General features: G+C 42.1%; 1 protein-coding gene and 2 pseudogenes across 5 annotated transcripts in view; 1 reads left to right on the forward strand and 2 right to left on the reverse strand.

Moving 5' to 3' along the window:
- The first annotated feature begins 539 nt into the window (after positions 1-539).
- Positions 540-6,541, forward strand: LOC144406160 (uncharacterized; annotated as a pseudogene).
- A 706-nt stretch (positions 6,542-7,247) lies between these two features.
- LOC144406162 (uncharacterized) overlaps positions 7,248-22,521 on the reverse strand; it is a 69,769-nt pseudogene continuing 54,495 nt past the window's right edge.
- The window catches only part of LOC120817115 (protein bicaudal D homolog 1), a 41,086-nt gene continuing 30,770 nt past the window's right edge, over positions 12,206-22,521 (reverse strand). For all 5 annotated transcript variants that reach the window (XM_078101427.1, XM_078101425.1, XM_078101426.1 and 2 more), the window contains exons 11-12: positions 19,095-19,246; positions 12,206-16,994 (exon numbers count right to left, since the gene is read on the reverse strand). In XM_078101427.1, the coding sequence (XP_077957553.1) occupies positions 15,989-16,994; positions 19,095-19,246 (1,158 nt within the window). In that variant the 3' untranslated portion in view covers positions 12,206-15,988. The remainder of the gene's footprint in view (positions 16,995-19,094; positions 19,247-22,521) is intronic.

Raw genomic sequence — 22,521 nt, forward strand, 5'->3', positions numbered from 1 at the left:
GTTTCATTGCAGCCATTTGCTAAAATCAAAAAGTCCATTTTTATTTCTCATTAATGTACACTCAGCACCCCATCTTGACTGAAAAAATAGAAATGAAACTGAAATATCACATGGTCATAAGTATTCAGACCCTTTGCTGTGACACTCATATTTAACTCGCATGCTGTCCATTTCTTCGGATCCTCCTTGAGATGGTTCTACTCCTTCATTGGAGTCCTGCTGTGTTTAATTAAACTGATTGGAGATTGGGGCGACTGTGGGTGAGTGGGGAGCACGGTCGTCCTCCAATCAGAGGGTTGTCGGTTCGATCCCAGGCCCGGCTAACCTGCATGTCGTTGTGTCCTTGGGCAAGACACTTAACCCAACATGGCTCCTGTAGCTGTGACTACAGTGTGTGGATGTTAGCTACTGATGGGCAGGTGTCACTGTGTATGGTTCTCCTGTCATCAGTGTATGAATGGGTGTGAATGGGTGAATGATGTCATGTAGTGTTAAAGCGCTTTGAGTGGTCAGAAGACTAGAAAAGCGCTATACAAGTACAGACCATTTACCATTTACCATTGGACTTGATTAGGAAAGGCACACACCTGTCTATATAAGACCTTACAGCTCACAGAGCATGTCAGAGCAAATGAGAATCACGAGGTCAAAGGAACTGCCCAATGAGCTCAGAGACAGAATTGTGGCAAGCCATGGATCTGGCCATGGTTACAAAATAATGCCTACAGCACTCAAGGTTCCAAAGAGCACAGTGGCCTCCATAATCCTTAAATGGAAGAAGTTTGGGACGACCAGAACTCTTCCTAGACCTGGCCGTCCAGCCAAACTGAGCAATCGTTGGAGAAGAGCCTTTGTGAGAGCGGTAAAGAAGACCCCAAAGATCACTGTGGCTGAGCTCTGGAGATGCTGTAGGGAGAAAGTTCCACAAAGTCAACTATCAGTCAACTGCAGCCCTCCACCAGTCGGGGCTTTATGGCAGAGTGGCCGACGGAAGCCTCTCCTCAGTGCAAGACATATGAAAGCCTACATAGAGTTTACCAAAAAAACACATGAAGGACTCCCAGGTCTGATGAGACCAAGATTGAACTTTTTGCCGTTAATTCTAAGCGGTATGTGTAGAGAAAACCAGGCAATTCTCGTCATTTGGCCAATACAATCCCACAGTGAAACATGGTGGTGGCAGCATCATGCTATTGGGGTGTTTTTCAGCTGCAGGGACAGGACGACTGGGGGGTCAATTGAAGGAAAAGATGAATGCAGCGAAGTACAGCGATATCCTGGAAGAAAACCTCATCCAGAGTGCTCAGGACCTCAGACTGGGCCGAAGGTTCACCTTCCAACAAGACAATGACCCTAAGCACACAGCTAAAATAACAAAGGAGTGGCTTCGGAACAACTCTGACCATTCATAACTAGCCCAGCCCTAAACACAATTGAGCATCTCTGGAGAGACCTGAAAATGGCTGTCCACCAACGTTCACCATCCAACCTGACGGAACTGTAGAGGATCCGCAAGGAAGAATGGCAGAGGATCCCCAAATCCAGGTGTGAAAAACTTGTTGCATCATTCCCAAGACTCATGGCTGTACTAGCTCAAAAGGGTGCTTCTACTCAATACTGAGCAAGGGGTCTGAATACTTTTTTTTGTGATCAAAATTTGTATTGATTTTCAGATGTATAAAAATCGACATCATGCTATCTCGGTTCCTCGAAGGCAGATCGGCGCTCAAACTGTCTCGTTAGTTTGAACCAGATGTCAGTCATCAGGATAAGTGCGCGTCTTACGTTAGAAGGCGGAAGAGTCTATCACTGAAACCAGTATTAACAGTATAATAGCAAATAAACTTATAGGAAGGGCGTATTTTTTCTCTACTGACGAGCGGGAGATGATCATGAACACATATGAGGAGATATGTTAAGTTGAATAATTTAAATCTGTCCAATGAATTTAACGTATTATAACGTTACATATTTTACGTTCGCTGCATTCATCTTTCCTTCAATTGCAACCAGTCGTCCTGTCCCTGCGTTCTGTACGTCCATCGCAGTCTGTCCGTCCCGGGGAGGATCCTCCTCTGTATCACTAAAGGTTTCTTCCCTTTATTCTCCCCATCAAATACTTTTTCAGGAGTTTTCCTGTGCCGATGTGAGGGTTTCTGGACAGAGGATGTGTACAGACTGTAAAGACCTCTGAGGCAAATTTATAATCGTGGCATAAACTGACACCGCCCCCCTGTGAAGCTACAAGCCCGACAAAGTATCCCACACAAGTTAACGTTAAATGCGTAAGTATTGGTAAAATATATAGGCTCATTTTAAGTGCCTCGTCACTCAATCAATCAGAATATATTTCTTTAAATGTGCCTGCTTGAATGAGGATAATGATCAACTCTTTCAGAGTGTGTAGATAAAAACCAGCCCAAAGAATCAAATTGATACGAATGAATAGGATATATGTACTGTATCAGCTTATGTATCATATGTATGTAGATGACCATATAGAACTAGGAGTTTATTATATGTGTGTGAATGTTGTTCAATTCCAGCAGTGAAATGTGGAAACATCAAGAAGTTTATTAAGCGACAAATATACCAACAGAACTTTATGAAGAGCACGACATGCAGCAGCTTTCCAGATGTTCTCTGCATCGCAACACTGTACAGACAGGACAGTATGAGAGACCATGTGTGAGTGTGTGTGTGTGAGACATGAGAGAGTGTGTGAGAGAGTATGAGAGACAGTCCATGGGACAGTGGATGCTTGGCTGCAGCATGTCGTATTCATCACCTAACGTTTCAGCTCAGAAAAATATTATTGTAAATAAATTATTCCTTGTCCTCAGCATCGGTAGCGCTAGTACAGGACGTCATCTCGGCTAAACGGGTCTTTGTGATCTCGGAGAAGTCTCTCCCTTTAAAACGTTAATCTAACGGATATCGCTCCTTCATCAATGAGGAAGTGAGCTGCCCTTTTTTTCCGGGGGAGTGATCAACTAATCCAGCAGCTCAAATGAACCTGCGCCAGAGCAGGTTCAAGTTTTCGATGTGTTGCTATGGTGATTTAGACAAACCTGCTTCGGGGAATCATATTTTTCGAATGCTGCTGCTGTCATGAGTTTGATCCATTCTTTGCGCATAGGTGCGTGTGGGCTCTGCCAGTTTCGCAGGATTAGCCTTGCTGCCACAATGAAACATGGTCCTGGTGGCATCAGCGATTTATCTCCTAGTAAGCAGAGCCTAGGGGATACTGGGAAAGGCCATTATTTCTACCTCGAATAAAAGACTAACAAATCGTAGCACTTAAATTGTACTTGTAACGCCACTCATCTATAGCAAATTGTAAATTGGCTTATTTGAGGAAATTGCACTTTCTTGTTTCCTGTTCTGAGTTTGTACCCCTATGGTTGAATGCACTTATTGTAAGTCGCTTTGGATAAAAGCGTCAGCTAAATGTCATGTAATGCAATGTTCCCAAGAAGCCCAGGATCACAGGACTCAATGACTACAAGCCCGTCGCCCTGACCTCTGTAGTCATGAAGTCTTTTGAACGGCTAGTCCTGTCCCACCTGAAGACCCTCATTGACCCCCTCCTGGACCCCCTGCAGTTCGCCTACAGAGCCAACAGGTCTGTGGACGATGCTGTCAACATGGCCCTCCACTACGTCCTCCAGCATCTGGACTCCCCAGGAACCTATGCCAGGATCCTGTTTGTGGACTTCAGCTCTGCCTTCAACACCATCATCCCATCTCTGCTGCAGGACAAACTCTCCCAGCTGCACATGCCCGACTCCACCTGCAAGTGCATCACATACTTCCTGTCCGATAGGAAGCAGCATGTGAAGCTGGGCAAATCAGCCCGGACCATCAGCACCGGTTCCCCCCAAGGCTGCGTTCTCTCCCCTCTGCTCTTCTCCCTGTACACCAACAGCTGCACTTCCAGTCACCAGTCTGTCAAGCTCCTGAAGTTTACGGATGGCACCACCCTCATTGGTCTGATCTCTGGTGGGGATTCGTTTGCCTACAGGTGGGAGTCTGACCATCTGGTGTCATGGTGCAGCCAGAACAACCTGGAGCCCAACGCTCTAAAGTCAGTGGAGATGGTTGTGGATTTCCGGGGGAGAAACAGAGCCCCACCTTCCCCCATCACCCTGTGAGACTCCCCCGTCACTGTTGTGGATTCCTTCCGTTTCCTGGGCTCCATCATCACCCAGGACCTCAAGTGGGAGCTGAACATCAGCTCTATCACCAAGAGGGCTCAGCAGAGGTTGTTCTTCCTGAGGCAGCTGAAGAAATTCAACCTGCCAAAGACGATGATGGTGCACTTCTACACGGCCATCATTGAGTCCATCCTCTGCTCCTCCATCACCGTCTGGTACGCTGCAGCCACAGCCAAGGACAAGGGCAGGCTGCAGCGTGTCACCCGCTCTGCAGAGAGGGTGATCGGCTGCAATTTGCCATCCCTGCAGGTCTTGTTTGCTTTGTAGGACCCTGAAGCGAGCCAAAAAGATCTTAGCCGACCCCTCTCACCCTGGACAAAAACTGTTTGTGCCCCCTCCCGCCACACTAAAAGTTTCTTCCAGTCAGAGCCCGGTCCCCCACTGACTGACTCTGACATTCCACTGGTCACTTTCTCTCATTCTGCACACGTCACTTTTGTCACTTCCTGTTCGCTAGTGCACTTTATTTTTTAATTTTTAAATATTAACTAACTTTATTCTTTTATTTTAAACTAACCCATAGCCTTATTCTACTAACCCATAGCATTAGCATTTTTATTTTATTTTATTACTCGTGCACTGCAGTCATCTATTGTCATACTGTCTACTGTCACGCACCAGCCGCCAAATCAAACTCCTTGTATGTCTGACATAAATGTTTCCTGATCTTTTGAGGCAGCGATTTCATACTTTTTTGTTATTCCATAAAAAATCCATAATTAAGTTATTATATTCTTTAAAGATCCTTTCAGAGACGGTTACTGGAATCATCATGGAAATGTAGTTAAAGTACAGAGCCACCATCATCTTAATCATTTTTCCCCATAAGGTAAAATTGATCAATTTCCATTTGTCTAACTTCAGCTTCATTTTTTGTATTAAAGGGTCCATATTAAAAGAGAATGTTTTCAATATCTGAACAGAGTCTAATTCCCAGATATTGGGATCCATTTAAACGCATCATTGCTCGAGTACATCCTCTTGATATTGGCATGCATTCTGATTCATGCCAATTTATTTTATACCCTGATATCCTCCATATATCTGTTAATCCAAGGTCCTTCATCAATAATTCAATAGCCCTTCTATCTTTTTGGTTTTATCTAGAACTCCATCCAAAACTTGATTAAAATCCGCTATGATTGTATGCCCATCAACTGTGGTTCCCACTAATTTGTTCACTTTATGAAAAAAGACTGGATCCTCAATATTTGGCGCATAGATATTACATAAATTAATTTATACACCATCAATTCTGGATTCCAGGCATATCGGTCTACCTTCCTCATCCTTTTCTTCTCTTAGCATTTGAAAATTCAATTTTTTGTGCACAAGTATAGCCACTCCATTAACTGTAATATACAGTGCATCCGGAAAGTATTCACAGCGCTTCACTTTTTCCACTTTGTTATGTTACAGCCTTATTCCAAAATGGATTAAATTCATTATTTTCCTCAACATTCTACACACAACAGCCCATAATGACAAAGTAAAAACGGTATTTTGCACATTTTTGCAATTCTGTTATAAATAAAGAACGAAAACATAACATGTACATAAGTATTCACAGCCTTTGCCATGACACTCAAAATGTAGCTCAGGTGCATCCTGTTTCCACTGATCATCCTTGAGATGTTTCTACAACTTGATTGGAGTCCACCTGTGCTAAATTCAGTTGATTGGACATGATTGAAAAAGGCACACACCTGTCTATATAAGGTATCACAGTGCATATCAGAGCAAAAACCAAGCCATGAAGTCCAAGGAATTATCTGTAGACCTCCGAGACAGAATTGTATCGAGGCACAGATCTAGCGACGGGTACAGAAAGATTTTTGCAGCATTGAAAGTCCCAATGAGCACAGTGGCCTTCATCATTCGGAAATGGAAGAAGTTCGGAACCACCAGGACTCTTCCTAGAGTTCGCGACCCAGCCAGACTGGGCTATCGGGGGAGAAGACTGAGAGGAGAACCTTCCAGAAGGACAACCATCTCTGCAGCACTCCACAAATCAGGCCTGTTTGGTAGAGTGGCCAGACGGAAGCCACTCCTCAGTAAAAAGCACATGACCGCCCGCCTGGAGTTTGCAAAAAAGCACCTGAAGGACTCTCAGACCATGAGAAACAAAATTCTCTGGTCTGATGAAACAAAGATTGAACTCTTTGGCCTGAATGCCAAGCGTCATGTCTGGAGGAAACCAGGCACTGCTCATCACCTGGCCAATACCATCCCTACAGTGAAGCATTGTGGTGGGAGCATCATGGTGTGGGGATGTTTTTCAGCGGGAGGAACTGGGAGACTAGTCAGGATTGAGGGAAAGATGAATGCAGCAATGTAGAGAGACCTCCTCGATGAACACATGCTCCAAAGCGCTCTGGACCTCAGACTGGGGCGACGGTTCATCTTCCAACAGTCAAGTCAAGTCAAGTCAAGTCATTTTATTTTGTACAGCCCAGAATCGCAAATTACAAATTTGCCTCAGAGGGCTTTACAGTCTGTACACATACGACATCCTCTGCCCCGAAACCCACCATCGGCACAGGAAAAACTCCCCAAAAAATGAAAAAACCCTTACAAGAGGGAAAAAAAGGGAAGAAACCTTAGGGAGAACGTCAGAGGAGGGATCCCACTCCCGGGATGGACAGACTACAATGGATGCCATGTGTACAGAATGAACAATGTATAATACATGCAATTCCTATGACAGAAATGATTCAAGTAATTGTGAGTAGTAAGCCAGGCGCACAGCAGGACCACTGCAGAGGCAACCACCATCAGATAGAACCACCATCCACAGAATCCTGTGGGGAGGGAGAGCACAGAGATTTTAGGAGAGGGTAATGTCGGTTTATGAGTAAAGTAATATTATTAATATCTAAAATAATGATGATGATGATGATGATGGCAGCAGCAGGCGTCAGCATGGCCACGGTAGGTGTCAGGACCAGGGTCCCGAAGGAACCACGATCTATGGACCTGATAGGGGCGAAAGCACAAAAAAAACTCCCGGAAAGAAGCTGAATTAGTCATGTGCATTAATAAAACTTGGATTATGGTAGAACGAGAGCGTGAGAGAGGAGCTCGGTGTGTCCTAAGAATTCCCCCGGCATTCTAAGCCTATAGCAGCTTAACTAAGGGCTGGTCCGGACTAACCTGAGCCAGCCCTAACTATAGGCAGAATCAAAGAGGAACGTTTTAAGTTTTACTTTAAAAGAGCTGACCGAATCTGCCCCCCGGACTGAAAGTGGAACCTGGTTCCACAAAAGAGGAGCTTGATAACTGAAGGCTCTGGCCCCCAGCCTACTTTTTAAAACCATAGGAACAACAAGTAACCCAGCATCTATGGAGCGCAGTTGCCTTGTAGGGCAATACGGTGTTACAAGCTCTTGAAGATACAACGGTGCCTCACCAGCAAGTGCCTTGTAGGTGAGGAGAAGTACCTTAAAATCTATTCTTGATTTAACAGGGAGCCAGTGCAGAGAAGTTAATACAGGAGTGATATGATCCCTTTTCTTAGTTCTTGTTAATACACGTGCTGCAGCATTCTGAATCAGCTGGAGAGGCTTAAGAGATTTATAAGAGCAGCCTGATAACAAAGAATTACAGTAGTCCAGTCTGGAAGTGACAAACGCATGAACTAATTTCATGATTAGAGATAGGTCTGTAGTTAGCCAACACCTCTGGAGCAAGAGTAGGTTTCTTAAGAAGAGGTTTAATTACAGCTACCTTGAAGGACTGTGGTACATGTCCTGTTAACAAAGACAGATTCATAATATCTAATAAGGATGTGCTAACTAAAGGAAAAACTTCCTTAAGCAGTTTGGTCGGAATCGGATCCAAGAGACAAGTAGAAGATTTAGACTTTGAAAATAAAGAAGTCAGTTGATCAAGGTTGATGGAAGAGAAGGCATCCAAACAGGCATCAGGGCCCACTGCTGCATCCAAGGAGGACAGGTCGGCACTGGTTGAAGGCAGGAGACCATCAATTTTCTCTTTGATAGTCAGAATCTTATCATTGAAGAAGTTCATGAAGTCGTTACTAGTGAGGTCCAAAGGAATACACGGCTCGACAGAGCTGTGACTCTCTGTCAGTCGGGCTACAGTGCTGAAGAGAAACCTGGAGTTGTTTTTATTTTTTTCTATTAATGATGAGTAATAAGATGCTCTTGCGTTACGGAGAGCCTTCTTATACGTTTTAAGGCTGTCTTGCCAAACTAGCCTAGATCCTTCTGATTTGGTGGAACGCCATAATCGTTCAAGCTTCCGCACAGTTTGCTTTAGGTTCCGTGTTTGAGGGTTATACCACGGAGCAGACTTCCTTCTTGTTGCTATTCTTCTTTCCAGAGGAGCAATAGCGTCCAGCGCCACTCTCAAAGAGCCTGTAGCAGTATCGACAAAATTATCGATCTGAGACGGACTGAGGTTTTCACAGGAGTCTTCTTGTATCTTGAGGCAGGGCACTGAACTTAGAGCAGAAGGAATGGCTTCTTTAAATAAGGCTACAGCGGTATCCGATAAGCGTCGACTGTAGAAACCTTTGGCAGGAGGAGGTGGTTCTGATAGTAGAAATTCAAAGGTTATCAGACAATGGTCCGACAGGAGAGGGTTCTGTGGAAAAATTGTTAAATGTTCAATCTCAATCCCATACACAAGAACCAACCAACAGGACAATGACCCGAAGCACACAGCCAAGATAACAAAGGAGTGGCTTCGGCACAACTCTGTGAATGTCCTTCAGTGGCACAGCCAGAGCCCTGACCAGCTTGCCCTGACATCTCTGGAGAGAGATGGCTGTGCACCGACGCTCCCCATCCAACCTGATGGAACTTGAGAGGTTCTGCAAAGAAGAATGGGAGAAACCTCCCAGAAATAAGTGTGCCACGCTTGTGGAATCATACCAAAGAAGACTTGAGGCTGTAATTGCTGCCAAAGGTGCTTCAACAAAGTATTGAGCAACGGCTGTGAATACGTATGTACATGTTGTTTTCGTTCTTTATTTTTAACAGATTTGCAAAAAACAGTTTTCACTTTGTCATTATGGGTTGTTTTGTGTAGAATGTTGAGGAAAATAATGAATTTAATCCATTCTGGAATAAGGCTTACCTTAAGAACCTTGTTCCGGTTCTTAAGATTACCTTGTTAAGAACCTTAACAAAATGTGGAAAAAGTGAAGCGCTGTGAATGCTTTCCGGATGCACTGTACTTGCCCGACCCAATCTCTTTTTAATTTAGCTCCCTCAGAGTTAATCAAGTGGGTCTCTTGTATGAAAGCCACGTCAGTTTGTTTGGATTTCCGGTATAGTAGAATTTGTTTCCTTTTTATAGGATTATGTAGCCCATTTACATTCCATGACAATATTCTTAGACCGCTAGCTATTTTTTTTAACCGTGTAGTTTTACTTTCAATACCAACGGGATAGTTTGCATATGAAGGGAGTGAGTGTAAGGAGAAAAAAGAGGAAACGAAAGAAAAGAACCTTAAACATAATACAGGTGCCTTTCATAACCCAAATATACAATACACCTCCCCCCAAAGAACCCTATTCCCACCCAGTCTCATGTTCTCACTCAGTTTCCCCACCAAAAAGGACCATGGGGCACACTAAAGAGGTCACCACCAGACCCCCCACCCGACCCATCACAGAGCGATTCTCTACCTGCAGCGTTTTTTTTTTTCTAACGCTGTGCCTCTCACATGTGGTACTAGCTGCCAACCCAAGGACGAGACGCCCTAACCGGCTAGAGAGTGTGACTTAATCTACTCACTGTGAATCTGGCCTCCTTAGAGTTGTAGAAGAAAATACATTTTAAAAAAGTTTGTCATAACAGTGACTCATATCCTGCTGCTGTTGCAGGCATTCTGTGCCTGAGTTCAAGTAGCAACTTGTAGTTCCGCTTCTCTGCCGCCTCCTTTTTCAAGAAAGCCCATTGCCTCTCGATGATCCTCAAACCTCATTCTTTCTCCTCTCCATGTGAACCGTAGTTCTGCTGGATATGACAGCGTAAAGCGCACATCCAGTTGGTGCAGCAGTCTTCTCGCTTCGCTGAACTTTCTTGACTTCTCTGCTGCTTCTTTAGTCATATCGGGAAGACTAATAATTTACGGCCTTCCCAGATCATATCCTACTTCTCTCTCGCCGCAGCCAGCACTCTCTCCCGCACCAGAAAGCTTAGAAATCTAATAAATTGGTCTGGGTGGCCGGTCTTCATCCGGCATTGCTACCGGTGCACTCGCTGCAGTTGCTCTGCGTCCAGCTCCATCCTGTGTTTCGTAAATTATCTTTCTCACACATTCTAATGGTTTACCGTTCTCCAGCTTCTCCCTTAGGCCGATGAGCCTTAGATTCTGTCGCGTGTCTCTGTTCGTCGCGTCCTCCAAGGCCTGATGCAGTTCCTCGCACTTTTTAGCATTTCCTAACTATTTGGCCAAGTTGGTGGTTGTCATCTTCCAACTGGGAAATTCTTTTCTGCTTCGTCGAGATGGAGAAATACTCCATCAACGTCGCTGGCATTAGCACTTTGCTTGGCCGCTCTCCTTGACATATTGTATGACTCGTTGACACTAAGCGCCCACTATGTCCAGTTATCAATTCCAAAAGTGTTAGCCTATTACTTCGATCGAAGTTACCGCACATTCACTCTGTCGTTAGCAAATTAAGGTCAGACAGGTGGGTTTGTGGAGAGTTATCGTTTAGGCAGCCATCTTACTCGGTGGTCCCACGTGACTCTTTCACATTCAGAGTGAATACTTATGACCATGTCATATTTCAAGTTTTCTTTAATAAATTAGTAAAAAAAAATTGTCATGACGGGGTGCTGAGTGTACATTAATGAGAAATAAAACTAACTTTTTTGATTTTAGCAAATGAAACAAATAGTGAAAAATGTGAAGGGCTCTGAATACTTTCCGTACTCACTGTATATAATAGAATCTACTAGATGACACAGCAACAACGCTTGTTCTTATAACTCATCCACTGATTGTTACCAAAAATCTGCACGGTTTTATATTTGTGAAGGTTTCTTCTTTCTAGGATACCATTATTTGTCATTGACATGCTTTGTATTACTACAAAGCAGCAATGTAACTAATAACCGATGAATTCTGACATAACGTTCTGCCTCAATATCTCCTGGTATATTTAAGGAAATCACATAATTTGTAAAAACAAAAGTAAATATACAGCATTGCACTCTCAGTACCGAAAGCAAGAAAACATTATGTTTTGCTGGTCACAAAAAAAGTTCTGGTAAAATCTGGTGAAAAAAGTTATTTTTTGCAGCTCTCTGCAAATATAAGAATTGTTCAATAAAAAATGATGAATTAACAACGAAGAATTCTTTTTGTACTTTTAATGTCAATAAGGTGATGATTGATAGCATTAAACAAGTATAGCAAATTCATATTTTGAGCCGTACAACGTTTTTTATTAACATGAATGGACACCAGGTCATTTAATATTTGATAAAAATGGTTCAATTACAGCCCTACTAACTTGCGTGTTGATGTTTCCTTAAGACACTTAACAGGTGTGCTTTGTGTGGGGCTACCTTGTGACTTACAGGTCACACCCACAACGTTGTCCACAGGATGTTGTCCATTTTTGTCTTACAGCTTAAACCCTTTCACTGGGTTTTCACTGCATGAAAGTTAATTGTAACAATGGCTGAAAAGAATAAGGTGACAGCTGAAAAAAATAGCAAGGCTTCGAAAGGACAAACCCAGTGCCAGAGGTGCTGGAACTCCCTTTTGTTTCTGCCGGGTTAGGCAATTATTATTACTTAATTGTACACTGAGTAAAATATACTAGCAGTTATTGGGGCCCTCCTCCAAGAAAAGCATGCAATTTCAAATGTTTTCTGCGAGACCATTAGAATAGGAAACGTGCTAGTTAATTCATTGTTTTATTAATTACAAATGTAATTATTTGGTTTGCTCTAAAAAATCATTCTGTCAAGCAAAAGAGCAGATTCAGACATTTATGAAGTCATGTTTCCTCAATTATATTTATTAAAGAAAAAAAATATGAACAGTTCATGTGTGAAGTCTTAAACTGAGGAATGTTTCATTTTGCAGTGTGCCAGGCCATACTTAAACCTTTTAAACCAGCTGATAAATGTCTTACAAAAGATTGACACTTAGCTCAAACTTCAGTTACAGCAACAAATCAGTGGAATGCCAGCCGTACTAATTTCAGATTTACTAAATGTAAGCAATTTTAATCTAACATTACAAAGGGTCAACAATGACTCTGCGGCATCAGAGGCTGCTCTTCTCTGTCTAGTGCCTGCTGTCATGTAGTTGGCTGGCTAGTTAGCAAAGGCCCTAACATGCCAGCACTTGGTGAGCTTTTTAAGTCTGAGGATTTTATTTTATAAAACGTCTTATTTTATCTGGTATCCAAGAATACTTTATCCAACAACTTTTTACATTTTTTCTATAAAGAAAATGTATCGGCTTCTTAGTGGCAGAAATTCCCAGGTTCTGTGAAGCAGATATATATTCAAATTCTCTTTAACATAGTATGATGGCCTTAAGTCAGGACAAGCACATTTCAAAGTATGCGATCTGTACTAATTGCTGAAACAAGGGAAACATTGACATGGTGACATAATAGAAATAATTTAGATAAAAATAAATTAGATAACTACCTGTTGAAATGACACATGGGGTACAGTAAAGGACAGGGAGAGACTAAGTGTGTTTAAAACATGTTGTCATCAAACTTACACAAAAGAGTGTTCATTGACAATGTTAGACAGGAGTCAAAAGTGAACCGACAACTGTGACAGTCTGAATGAATAGATTGGAACAAAAAAAAAGAAGTGACCATTAAAATTTCTAATGGCAGAGGGAGAAGGTTGGTATATTTACATCGAAGAGAAGTTGAAAGAACGTGGGTAAGTATTTGCAAAGTTTGTGTTCTCAATGACAATCAAATCACAGTTAAACATATTATCTGACTGATCTGTCATTATCCCCACAAAAATGGAAAAAAGTGACAAGATAATGTGCCTGAGATGAAGGTGTGGAATTGAATAAAGGTAGGTTATTATTTCCAGAAAATTACAGATGCTGTTGCCTCTCAACATTAAATATGAATATAATACAGTACAAGCTAAATATATTGGTCATAAATTGAGAGTGGCCGTATCAAGTCTGCAACCCTGTTTTGAAAATACATGCAGCGTAAAACTGTTTTGCCAAAGATTTTAACCGACCTGGTTTAGTTTTTCACAGGATAAACTTTGTTACAATAAATGGAGCCATGTGGTTTAATTCCATTAATTTGAGAAGGCATAGATGGAGGACTCACAAAATGTTATTTCAATAATAATTCAACATGTACATTTTTGATGGGCCAGTGGTCAATGAACATTTTGCTTCGTCCAAAGTGGGTTCTGACTGAAAAAGTTTGAGAATCCATGGTTTAAGAAATTACATTTTTGTAATCTCATTTGGGAGATATGTGCCCTCAGTTGTTAGTAGTCTTTCTGGTTTTGGTGTTCCTCATTACAGGATGAATGGGTCTGCCTCGTTCCCTGAGTTTGGTGCAGTACAGTGAAAAAGAGCTAACACAACCTTAACATGTGTGATGATGTGAAGATGACTGCTTGAACCTGGCCACAAGGGAATACAACATCATGTTCCCAATTATAACTCAAGTCATCCATGATAGTGCGTCAAAATAGTGTTGAATAATTTTCTCTTCCTGTGTAGATATAAATATGCTGAGTTGATTAGCGATGTGGTTGGCTTGGATTTTTTGTTTTACATTACAATTTGAGATAATGTATCACTAGTGGCACTGTTATCTCTAATACGCTGAAAGTTAAATTCGAGAGACAGTAGTCTGGTTTAAGGTCCAAACGAAGAATATGATGGCTCCTGAGACCTTATTTGCATGGGTCTTGTTGGGACAGGGCCAAAGGAAACAAATTATCACATTTTCTTTCCAAAAAAAACTGTGTGCTAATGTGAGTTTGCATCTTGCTCTCAGGAAAGTCAGTTGTAACTAATGGGTGACATGGAAATTGACTTGAGGATTTCTGGTTGTTCGATTTTTTTTATTTTTATTAAATGGTTACCTTAGCGGTGTGTTTTTAATTGGTGATATGCTTAAATGCAGGGTTGGTAGTCTTAATTCTTTCATCTACATTTTTCAATTCTACATACCGACAGTAATCAATGAATGAAATATTCTGACAAAAACAAAAATAATAAGTATTTCTGACTCTCACAGGACTATAATAAGACTGTCCAATCTTTTTATTCATTCATTATGTAATGATTGGGCGGGCTACCTTCCCGTCTACCTACCCAACTTGCCAGCTATTAATTTACGCGTGAGCTCATATCTCCATTTTGTAGGGTGGTTAAACTAGCTACCTCTGCTAGGTATTGTCATTGGAAAAGAATTGACAACACTGAGCCGGGCTTTTAGGTTGGGTCATGTTAATCTAGTGTATTCTTCTAGTTTCTCAGAATCACCAACCCAAGCTTTAAAGAAAGTTCAAATAACAAATGACGAGAAGGAGACTTCCAACCATAAAGATACATATCATCATAGCTAACACCAAGCAATTTCGGAGAGTTACAATGCCAACTTGTACAATTCCTTAGATATGCCATGTTTGAGTGCTCTTCTTCTCATTTGTTCTTCCCTGCCACAGCATTCCATACAGTGTGCACCCTCTTTCAGATCAATTTTACATATGGAAGCATGAGGGAGGGATTCTGTGTAGACGAGTATACAAACGTGATCATGCATAGCTGAGTACATGGCTATACGAGATAAAAAACACTGGACATGGACAGCTGATGATAGCAACAACCCTGGACAAGAAATAAAGAATTGTCATTGAGGTGATCACTCCACGTCCACAACTGTCTCATCGTACAAATGTGTGTGCGAATAGAGATTCTTGAGTAGGATCAAAGCTGGAACATGAAAGGAGTCAGTATGCTTCAAAGAAAGCTTGTAGGAATGACTGACACCCTCCCCTCACAATCCTAAATTGACATAATTTAGGATGCTACATCTGACAAAACTTTGGAAATGACAATTTAACTAGACTGACTTATCGGCCAGAATCTGTGCATAGGTGTAAAACAATAAAAGGATCTCCCTTTTTACTTTTTACACAGCATCTGCCAATGCCTAGAATCAACTTCTTGGACATAGTTCCCCCCACAATAGACAACTTAATTTCAGGACTGGAAAATACTTCCTCAATGATTTGTTTAAATCATACTGAATCCTTAGGAATCTAGTACCTCATCAAAGGAAGATAATCCTTGAACTGAAAGACATCTAGTTTACAGTGTTTGTGTACATAATGATTTCAGATTGGATATTGTGTTGCATATAGAAGGGATTTAATTTGTGATACTCCTCATTCAAACCTATTGAAGTGTGTACCAAATGTCCAGTCATTGTTTGAATGTCTGTTTTTTAAATCACTTAATGCATGTGGTCTCAACCTGAAGAATCTAAATGTTAAAAAACTCATTGAAAAGTCTCTTAACGTTCCCCTGTAGACAATCAGCAGTTTCAGAATTGAAGGAAGGTGAGGCCTCTTGTGCTCCTTTTGTCAAATCCCTGAGCAGTCACTTAACATTCAGAAGCCATTGGCCAAAGCTTAGGCACAGGAAACCACTCTGTCCACCTCTCTGTGAGCCCTGACTCAAACAAAAAGTTGCAGTTTTAATGTCATTACAGAGCCTGGTGGGGAAAAAAAGACTTGTAAAGTGTTTATAGTACCTGGGGTCAGTGCCATGGGCTGTATGAACTATAGTGTCTGGGGTAGAGGGGCGTGTAGTTGGTAGAGTGGCTATAGGAGGAGGAGGTACCAGATGTGAGAAAGGAGCTAGAGGGGGTAAAAGCAGGAGAGGCGCTACAGTAGGCAGTGGAATAGCTGTGGGAGGAAGAGTAAGGAGAGGGTGTGAAAGGAGTGTAGAGGACAGAAGAACGCGTCAAGCTGGACAGAGGCCGAGTTCGGGGCGAAGGGCTCCAAGTGGAGCGCCTGAGCCCCAAATTGGGGGACCTGTAGGCAGAGGAGGGGGTAGATCCCGGTTGCGTGGGTCTTTTTGCAGTAGTGATGGATGGGGGAGAGGTATGAAAATCTGGAATGTAGTGCCCGGAGGACCCCAAACTATGGGACAAAGCAGGGGAGATGTTGACACTGAAACTGTGGGGGTCAACCACAAATGTCCGCACCCCTAGGGTCCACTGGGATTGAGCCAGCTTCAGAGGGATTGAGGGCGGTGCCCGCACTGAGGGAGAGAGCGCCTTCAGATACGGGGGGCCATCTGTTGCCGGAGGGCCATCAAATGAAGAGGCCGTTGCAGATGACGGACTGCAAGAAGGTATGTGTGACATAGGGGATGTGATAGCTGAGGCCAGATCCACACTGACTACAGATGGGCTAAGGGGCCCAGTGGGATCATCAGGAACAATGGACATTTGACTAGGCAAATCTGAAAGCGGGAGGCTGAGAGGGGCCAAGACTGAAGTAGAGCCATGGGTTATGTTGGAGGCTGAAGGCAAGGCCGGGGGACTTACTTTAGGGGTGCTGGTCTTCATACGGTTCAGCTTTCCCCCACGGGTGCGGTGGGTTTGCTCTTGATCGAAAGCCAAATCCTCCAGGCGCTGGGTGAGGGCCAGTTTTTGCTGAATGGCCATTCGAAGAAGGGAGTTTAAAGTCTTCTTCTCATCTTCAGCCGCAGCTAACTGCCTCTGCATTTCATCCAGCTGGGTAACATATTCATCACACCTAAAGAGAGCAAGGTTCAAAAAGGTTAAAATAGAGCTGATTCAAATGTAGAAATTACCACAATCTACGTGAAATAAGAGGCCATGAAAAGGGGAAAACACTTTTGTTCATGGACATGCTGCTATTCTCATGGACCCCTAATTAACATGGGTTGTTCAGTTTTAATACATTGGAACAGACCAGATACAGTGCCTTGCGAAAGTATTCGGCCCCCTTGAACTTTTCGACCTTTTGTCACATTTCAGGCTTCAAACATAAAGATATAAAACTGTAGTTTTTTGTGAATAATCAACAACAAGTGGGACACAATCATGAAGTGGAACGAAAATGACTAATGGTGATAAATAGAATCCACCTGTGTAATCAAGTCTCCGTATAAATGCACCTGCTCTGTGATAGTCTCAGAGGTCTGTTTAAAGCGCAGAGAGCATCATGAAGAACAAGGAACACACCAGGCAGGTCCGAGATACTGTTGTGGAGAAGTTTAAAGCCGGATTTGGATACAAAAAGATTTCCCAAGCTTTAAACATCCCAAGGAGCACTGTGCAAGCAATAATATTGAAATGGAAGGAGTATTCGACCACTGCAAATCTACCCGGCCGTCCGTCTAAACTTTCAGCTCAAACAAGGAGAAGACTGATCAGAGATGCAGCCAAGACGCCCATGATCACTCTGGATGAACTGCAGAGATCTACAGCTGAGGTGGGAAAGTCTGTCCATAGGACAACAATCAGTCGTATGCTGCACAAATCTGGCCTTTATGGAAGAGTGGCAAGAAGAAAGCCATTTCTTAAAGATATCCTTAAAAAGTGTCGTTTAAAGTTTGCCACAAGCCACCTGGGAGACACACCAAACATGTGGAAGAAGGTGCTCTGGTCAGATGAAACCAAAATCGAACTTTTTGGCAACAATGCAAAACGTTATGTTTGCCGTAAAAGCAACACAGCTCATCACCCTGAACACACCATCCCCACTGTCAAACATGGTGGTGGCAGCATCATGGTTTGGGCCTGCTTTTCTTCAGCAGGGACAGGGAAGATGGTTAAAATTGATGGGAAGATGGATGGAGCCAAATACAGGACCATTCTGGAAGAAAACCTGATGGAATCTGCAAGAGACCTGAGACTGGGACGGAGATTTGTCTTCCAACAAGACAATGATCCAAAACATAAAGCAAAATCTACAATGGAATGGTTCACAAATAAACATATCCAGGTGTTAGAATGGCCAAGTCAAAGTCCAGACCTGAATCCAATCGAGAATCTGTGGAAAGAACTGAAAGCTGCTGTTCATAAACGCTCTCCATCCAACCTCTGAGCTCGAGCTGTTTTCCAAGGAGGAATGGGCAAAAATGTCAGTCTCTCGATGTGCAAAACTGATAGAGACATACCCCAAGCGACTTACAGCTGTAATCGCAGCAAAAGGTGGCGCTACAAAGTATTAACTTAAGGGGACTGAATAATTTTGCACGCCCAATTTTTCAGTTTTTTATTTGTTAAAGTTTGAAATATCCAATAAATTTCGTTCCACTTCATGATTGTGTCCCACTTGTTGTTGATTCTTCACAAAAAATTACAGTTTTATGTCTTTATGTTTGAAGCCTGAAATGTGGCAAAAGGTCGAAAAGTTCAAGGGGGCCGAATACTTTCGCAAGGCACTGTAAGTAGGTTTTAGAAGAGTTAGTAGGATTTTGATACTTCTATAACTGTTTGAAGTCATTGGGCTAAGCTAAATATGCCAATGGTTGGCTGTAGCTTGATAGTTGCAGACAGAGCGCTATTGATCTTCTCTTCAACTATTATTTTCCAATCTGTTCCTTAGGATGTCTTAAAGATTAGAATGATTGTTGACAGGGACAACAAGGAATCAACAGAAAATCTAGGTTACGCATATTGTTATGGTAGAAATGAAAAATAACTGCTATGTGCTTTTTTAAATATTACTGGGAAGCCTTCAGTAAATAAAGCAGAATGAATTAAAATTGCAAAAAACTGCTCTAGGGCTTCATTCCTGCAAGCAGACATGAAGTCTTTAGAGTCATAGTTATCCTAAATCAAAAATTGAGTTGTGGACTTTAGTTTCTTCTTTTTTGTCTCTGACCTGGTGGCAAACATGGCCCGCAGAGAGGAGAAAGTGGCGGCATCTTCCTTCAGGGCTTTCAACTCATTCCTGAGCTTCATCATGGTGTCAGTCACCATGGACTTCTCTGCCTCATACTTACTCTTCAGGTTGGCCAGGGCGCCCTCTGCTGTCTGGGTGAACACACACAAATGCGTACACACATATTAAAGTTCTTGTGTTTTTGATATCACTTTTCATACCCCAATTTCAGCACAGTTAACAATATGTAAATTGCAATATAAATAAACTCCCGTAGAAACTTTATAGAAACCAAGATCTCCCTTAGCTTGAATGTGCCATACCCATATAGTAATTTGAAGTTAGTGTGTACAGCAAATACTCCTCAAAGCAAGTCTCTACTCTGCAATATGACTCATTGTGTAATATATTGCGCTCTGTGTAGTTTGATGCAGGTGAGGAATTGTATTGAAAGCATTATGGAAATTAGAAATTAGTAGAAATTCTTGTAAGTGTTATATGTGTTCAATTATAAATGTGATATTATGGTTAGTAATATGATATGTCATGTTTCTAATATCAAATACCATATGAGGTTTGTGATATTAGTAATATATTTTATATGAAATGTTAGAGTTAGGTATTATATGATATATATTATGTTTACTTTAAGCTTTAGACCAAAGGTATGTTTATTGAATGTATGTAACACGGTAAGTATGTGCCGGCAGGATGGCGTGGCTACCGATTGGATTAAAGCCAATCACTGGAGATTGATACAGAACGTTAAACACCTTCAGGACACTAAAAAGACACCATCACAGACAAAAGGCAGATGACCCGGAGGGCCTGACTAGACAACTCTGTACTAGAGGAGGAGTGTATACTGGACTACGTGGGAATCCAAAGAATCTCTATTTTGTCAAACATAGCACTATCAGTAGCGTAATTACCTTTGTAACTTGCTTCTATTAGTTAAATTCCTTTAACTTAAATCTTACAATTTTTTTACCCTGCTCTAACAGCTGGAAGGAAAAGTGTTATATGTGTACCTGGGGCCAGAGAGGGCACCATTGAGTTATCTTCAATTGCTGGCTATGGATAAACGTAAATACAGTAAGATTGTAATTCACGTCGGCGGTAACTACTCCCAATTACGCCACTCGGAAGTCACTAAAGTTAATGTGGAATCGGTGTGTACATATGCTAAAACAATGTTGGACACTGTAGTTTTCAGCTTTGATGTTATTTTTATTTGAAAATAAATAAATGGAATATCTGTGATATTTCAAATTAAAACAAAGTTTGAAGACTCGATTACTACTTTTGCAAACCACTAGTAAAGATAAACAAATATGTGCCAGGAATAACGTGTTGATATAGTAGTGTGGATATAGTAGTGTGGATGGCTGTGCCAGGCTAGTAATCTCTACTACACAATGAGGCCTGCTGGTGGTCATTTTGATCTGGGTCATACAATTCTATGTATATATCTGACCCGGCCCCGGCCCCTCATCACAGTCAGGAACGATAATGTGGCCCCCAGAGAAAAAAGTTTGGTGACCCCTGATCTAAAAAATGGGGACGTAATTAACCTACTCTTGCTCCAGAGGTGTTGGCTAACTATAGACCTATCTCTAATCTTCCCTTCCTCTGAGATCCTTGAGAAATCCGTATTCTCATATAATCAATTATGTGACTTTCTACAAAACAATGCTTTGTTCAATCGAGTCAGAATTTTGAGTGCATAACAGAAACAGCACTGGTGAAATGTACGAATGATCTTCTACCTGCATCGGAACAAGGCTTGCTGGACCTCAGTGCCACATGAATGACACCATTCATCATTGGATCCCGTTGCATAGACTAGAACATTCGATTGGTATTAAAGGATTTGCACTCCATAATTTTAGAATATAAATTTATATTTTTGTCACAGTCACAGTGAGAGTAGAATCTAGTACAATATAAATAAGTTAGAGGTCCTTTAAACACTGCCAGGCCGCTTGATAATCACACAACGACTCAGGAATTGCTGGAAACATCCAGAGACTGGATGGAAGATCAGGGGCTAAGGAAAGGAGTGGAAGATTAGGGGGCAGCTGAAGTTTACACACCCCGCGGACAATCTACCCGAGTGAAGACCCGGTTCCAGACCGCTAGGCAAACTATGTCCTCCCAGTAAGAATTAAGCCGCTTCAAACATCTCCTGTCCAACAGTGCCCTCTCCTGACAAAATTCAATGGAGTATGGGTAAATTCAAGGAGACATCAAGATATGGACGCAGTGGAAAAAGCACTGCAACCTCTGGGAGGAGGAGCTTTCCCTTGGTTCCGGCTATTTGAGTAGTTGGACAGCCAATATATGGTACTTGGAGATATACGGGCCAGAGTAGCCCGCAGCGAGGGTACCATCATTCTAGTCCTGGAAATAACCCCACCACAGTATGGAGGCAGGGGACGTGGATACAACAGAGGGTTAGGATTCCACCAAGGAAGAGCCGTAAATGGAGATGAATGATTTCATATGAGGACAGGGAGGTCACTGGGCAAATGAATGTCCAAGGAATAACAGAAGGGAAATGGAGGTCAGTGCGCCACCATGATGGCCTCTATATCCAACACAACCCCAGCAGAACCAAAGAACAGGTCCACCAGTCTCACATGTACCTTCCCTCATGCTAGCCCCACAGCAATAGACACCTATGGTGTCATTGGAGACAGAGGTCATCAGAGGTATGGCACTGACCAACACGGTCAGTGGAAAAGAGGCCCAGAAGATTCAGAACCATGCAGTGTTAATTTTGGCAGCTATTTTTGATTTAGTCTTTAGACGAAAAATGCATATTAGTTTAGTCACATTTAGTCATTTTAATCCTTCTTAGTTTTAGTCTAGTTTTCGTCAACGAAAACTCAGAACATTTTAGTCTAGTTTTAGTCGACAAAAACTAGACTAAAATGTAATTAGTTTTAGTCACATTTAATAGCCATTTTAAACTCCTTTTCTTCCCTTCTCAGGCCCAGGGACCCCCTGTGTTGTGTCTATAACTGCATAATAGTCTAGCTTGCAGTACTTGGTTGTCCATTAGATGTCCCTCCTAGGACAGATCTATAGCAGGGGTCGGCAAACTTTCTGACTCGCGGGCCACAATGGGTTGTAAAATGTGACTGAGGAGCCGGGCCAAGAACAAATGGTTGAAGTGTTTGTGTGAGCTAATATAAATTACATGTGAAAAATCATTACATGAAAGGATTTGGATTTTAACAAATAGCAAAGCATTTATTTGCAAGGCAATTTAACAAATTGGCAAAGGTGTAGCAACTTCATGAGGACCAGGGATCTAAACGCAACACTTTGTTGTCTTTGTCTGTTTACTTGCAATGCTTTGACATGGCCACCGGAAACTTCATGCTCCTTTATTATTTCCACTGTGAAATTGCTTGTCCCA

This window comes from Gasterosteus aculeatus, chromosome 4 (genome assembly GCF_964276395.1).
Source record: "Gasterosteus aculeatus chromosome 4, fGasAcu3.hap1.1, whole genome shotgun sequence".
In the NCBI taxonomy this organism is placed as follows: Eukaryota; Metazoa; Chordata; class Actinopteri; order Perciformes; family Gasterosteidae; genus Gasterosteus; species Gasterosteus aculeatus.